This window comes from Orycteropus afer, unplaced genomic scaffold (assembly GCF_000298275.1).
Source record: "Orycteropus afer afer isolate SDZICR_OR568_19922 unplaced genomic scaffold, OryAfe1.0 scaffold00028, whole genome shotgun sequence".
Lineage (NCBI taxonomy): Eukaryota > Metazoa > Chordata > Mammalia > Tubulidentata > Orycteropodidae > Orycteropus > Orycteropus afer.
The window spans coordinates 8,276,408-8,281,281 of record NW_006921615.1 but is presented as its reverse complement, the minus strand read 5'-3'; the positions used below and the strand labels follow the sequence as shown (position 1 = coordinate 8,281,281).

Sequence of the window (4,874 nt, the reverse complement as noted above, 5' to 3'; positions counted from 1 at the left end):
TGTTATTATGTGCTGTCGAGTTGGACCCGACTCATAGCGACCCCTCCTTGGGTTTCCAAGGCAGTATCACTACGGAAGTAGATTGCCCCATCTTCCTACCGAGGAGTGGCTGGTGGGTCTGAACTACCAGCTTTCTGGTTAGCAGTCAAGTGCCTTAGGCACTATGCTACCAGAGCTCCTGTTCAGATCATATATCTGTCTTTTGTTTGGCTGGCAGCCACAGGAGTGGGTTCAATTCCAGACCTGAAGGGCAGCTAGGGGCCATAGTCTGAGTGGTTTCGTCAGACTTTATCAGACCAGCAAACTTAGTTGTCCCCGCCCCCCCCTTTTTTTTAAGATGATTTCAAGTTTTGTTCCACATTATTCTCCCACTCTGTGCAGGATCTCCTACATCAAACACATTAATTTTTTTCAGAAGTAGATTGCCAGGCCTTTCTTCCAAAGTGCCTCTTGGTGGACTCTAATCATCAACCTTCTGGTTAGCTGCCAAACATATTAATTTTTTTCACCATCCAGGAACTTCAGTCTTGTATAACTTTACAAAAATAATTTGTATACAGATTGATATTAAAGAAAAATGCTATGTTAGTATGTATGTTTCCTTGTTGTGCTAGGCTAGAATTTTTTGGCTCCATATTTTGCTAAAGTTCTCTTATCATTAAAAGCATCTTTAGCTTATTTCCATTGAGTGATAAATTTGTGGCTTTCCCTCTCCTTAGGCAGCTGTGTCAACTCTTCAAGAAATGGCACCAGGAACAACATTCAAACCAGTCATTGGTGATTCATCTGTGGATCCAAAAAAGTAATTTGATATGTATTTCTGTTTTTATACTCTGTATACAGGAGAATTTTTTGAGTGGTGTGAAAACTAGTTCATGTTAAATAATCCAAAGGGACCAAAATCTCTACTACCCTGATATATTCATTTCCTAGGGCTGCCATAATACCACAATTTGAGTGACTTAAAACAACAGAAATGTATTCTCTCACAGTTCTAGAGCTAAAAGTCCAATAGCAAGTGTCAGTAGAGCTGGTTCCTTCTGGAGGCTCTGATGGAGAATCTGTTCCACTCTCCTCTCCTAGATTCTGGTGTTTGCCAGCAATCCTTAGTGTTCTTTGGCTTGTAGATGCCTCACTCCAGTCTCTGCCTCCATCATCAGATGGCCTTCCTCCCTGTATGTCTTCATACGGCTTTCTTATAATGACCTCAGGCACCGGAGTTAGGGCCTACCCTAATCTTGAGTGATTATATCTGCAAAGACACTATTTCCAAATAAGATCACAAGTTTCCAAGTAGACATAACTTTTGGGGGACACTGTTCAAGGCTGTATATTCAAATTGGTTATTAGTGATTCATCTGTGGATCCTAAAAAAGTAAACTGATGTGTATCTATTTTCATACTCTGCAGTACATTTTTAATTAGTGTGAAAACTACATCATGTTCAAGAATCCAAAGTGACCAAAATCTCCTCTAACCTTGATGGAAGTTCTTTTAGTTGGTGGAGAAGGAGTTAGGATATGCACTGAAGAGAAGACTTCAGAGGTGTTTGGAGCTAAAGAAGAATGGCTAGAGCATAATATATAACTGAAACTAACTAAATAGAATCTTATTGCTTTATTAGTGAAGCATTTAAACCTATATTGTCCCCCTTTCTTCTGATAAAATGACCTTTATATTTTATACGATAAATGTTTTTATTACAACTGAATACTAAGCACGTATCTTACTTTATTTCTCTTCCATCCTACTGACCTTTTTATACTCAACAGTGTTAAGAAACTAGTGTTTTGCTCTGGAAAACATTTCTATGCTTTGCTGAAGCAAAGAGAATCTTTGGGCACCAAGAAGCATGACTTTGCCATCATCCGCATAGAGGAAGTGTGCCCTTTCCCACTGGATTCATTACAACAAGAGATAAGCAAATACAAACATGTTAAAGGTAAGAGGTTCTTCTTATTAGAGTTCATATATCTGAAACGAGTTCAAATTAGTTCATGTGGAAAGGGGTTGTGGATGTGAGCAGTGAGAGTTATTAGAAAATAGAACTTTATGGAATCCGAGGATATAAAAAAAAGTGTAATTGGGAAAGAAAGCACTCTGTCTCTCTTTCTTGGTGTCCCTCAGAGTCTCCCCTTCTATCATCTAAAACAGCTAATTTCTTCAGGGTTTGGGATAATCAATGCTATATTATCATTTATGAGAAATCTAGCAGAATTTTAAAAGACAAGTGTTTTCAACAAAAGGAACTGGAATAATTTGAATGTCCATATGTACCTTGGGAGCTCTGGTGATGTAGTGCCTAAGGCATTTGACTGCTAACCAGAAGGCTGGTGGTTCAAACCCACCAGCCACTCCTCGGAAGGAAGATGGGTGATCTACTTCCATAGAGATACTGCCTCAGAACCTCAAGGAGGGGTCGCTATGAGTTGAAACTGACTCGACAGTAGTGAGTTTGGTTTTGGTTTTTGTGTACCTTATACAGAAATTTATGCAAAATGGACCTAAATGTATAATATAAAATGTATAATGTAAAATATATGATTTCTAGATGAAAACCTTTATGACATTGTGTTAGGCAGATGTTCTTGATTTGACAATCAAAAGCACTATCCATAAAAAATTGAACTTTATCAAAGTTAAATACTTTTTTTACTGCAAAAGGTACTGTTAAGAGGGAAAAAAAGACACAAGCATATTTACAAATCAGATACCTGACAAAAGACCATCTAGAATACTTTTGAAACTCTTAAAATTCAGAAATAAGAAAACAAACAATCCCATTTAAACACTGCACAAAAGATTTGAATAGGCACTTCACTAAAGAAATGGATAGCAAATAAGCACATGAAAAGATACTAAACATCATTAGTTATTAGGGAATTGCATGATGAGATATGACTACACACCAATTAAAATGGCTAAAATTAAACACACACACCATATTAATATCAAAGGTGAGGATACAGAGCAAATGGAATTCTCATACCGTACTAGTCAGAGTGCAAAATAGTGCATCCACTCTGGATAAAAGTTTGACAGTTTCACATAAAGTTAAATATAGTGTTACCATATGACTCAGCAATGCCAATCCTAGGCATTAACCCTAGAGAACTGAAAACTTTAATTATTATTATTATTGAGTTGAAATCGATAAACGTAAGTATTTAAAGTGATAAAATATTTTTTTTCATATAAAAATCTGTGTGTGAATTTTTATAAAATAGCTTTATTTCTAATTGCAAAAAAAGTAGAGAGGGTCAAAATATCCTTCAACCAGTGAATGAATAAACAATCTGTGGTATGTCCATACAATGGCATATTGCGCAGCAATAAAAAGGAGTTAACTATGGCTTCATGCAGCAATATGGATGAGTCCCAACTATATTTTGCTAAATCAAGAGAGCCAGACCCAAAAGGCTACATACTATATGATTCCATTTATATGACATCTGGTAAACACATAACTGTAGGGACTGAGAAATGATCAGCGGTTGGCAGAGTTTGAGGGCGGGATGAGAGGTTGACTACAAAGGGTTAGTCTTAGGGGTTGATGGCACTCTTCTGTATCATGATTATAGTGGTGGACGTATGCCTATGCATTTGTTAGAAAAAAGCAACGCTGTGCTGCTTTGGAAAGGCATGTATTTACTTGAGGTGCTATTTGTGTGTTTGTGCCTATGTTGTCTATGTTTACTTGAGGTGCTGAAATGAACTTTCTTTTTTTATAGATTTTATTTGGAGTCAGGAGGAGCCACAAAACATGGGTCCATGGTTTTTTGTTGCCCCAAGGTTTGAAAAACAATTAGCCTGTAAGGTAATGTCTCTCTCTCTCTCCCTGTCTTTCTTCCTCTCTCACTCTCTTTCTTCCTCTCTCACTCTCTTTCAGTGTTGTGTGTGTGTGTGTGTGTGAGTGCGTGTGCATGTTGTGTATGTGTTTATGCAATTTTCTCTGGAATACTAACAAATGGATTTATCCTCCTTACCACTCCAATTCTTCTCTTTAAACATAAACTAAAATATAAAATGTAGCTGTAGGTCATTCCTTCAAAATAAAATGCTGAGTGTTTATCAATGTATATATATGTACATATTATTATCATTTTAAAAAAGTTGTTATATTAAAAAAAGTGAAAGTCCTTACCTGTCTGCTCCCTTTCCCACTAGCCTACTCAGCATGTCAGTATTCAAGCTCTAGAGGAGCAGGGTGATGAGCAGGCTTGTTTTTATATGGGACTAGAGACACCCAGTAGGACACTTTCCAGTCCTGTCTACAAGCCTAGTATAACTCCAAGACCACATTATTCCTAAATTGTACTTTAAGAAGGAAAAAACAATTAGAATAATCATGCTTCTGTTTATCTTTCTTTTCTGGTTAGATTAGAACACAGTTCACTCATTTGATACTTGTTTGCTCGGCTCAAATCATTTTCACATGTAAACAGTTCTAATCAAGGAAAGTTTACAGTTAAAACCAACTAGTAGTTACTTTCAGGCTAAAACAAAGCAAGGAATTTACCTCTTCTCCTCATGCTTGAAGGAACTGTGGTGGCATAGTGCTTAAGGTATTTGACTACTTATCAGAAGATTGGTGTTTCAAACCCACCAGCTACTTTGCAGAAGGCAGACTGGGCAATCTACTTCCATAAAGATTTACCACCTCAGAAAACCAAAGGAAGTCGCTATGAGTCAAAATTGACTTGACAGCAGTGAGTTTGTTTTTTTTCTCATGCTTGGAATTTAGTTCGTTTTTGATTGTGACATACACTTCCCTCCAATCTACTATGGGAGCTCTGGTAGCATAGTGGCTAAGACACTTGCCTGCTAACCAGACGGCTGGCGGTTCAAACCCACCAGCCACTCCTCGGAAGGAA

The 4,874-nt window shown here is 37.4% G+C and overlaps 1 protein-coding gene across 1 annotated transcript in view; it reads left to right on the top strand.

Moving 5' to 3' along the window:
• The window catches only part of DHTKD1 (dehydrogenase E1 and transketolase domain containing 1), a 95,031-nt gene that overhangs the window by 89,833 nt on the left and 324 nt on the right, over window positions 1-4,874 (top strand). The window contains exons 14-16 of the mRNA XM_007935432.2: window positions 720-802; window positions 1,773-1,942; window positions 3,732-3,817. Of these exons, the coding sequence (XP_007933623.1) occupies window positions 720-802; window positions 1,773-1,942; window positions 3,732-3,817 (339 nt within the window). The remainder of the gene's footprint in view (window positions 1-719; window positions 803-1,772; window positions 1,943-3,731; window positions 3,818-4,874) is intronic.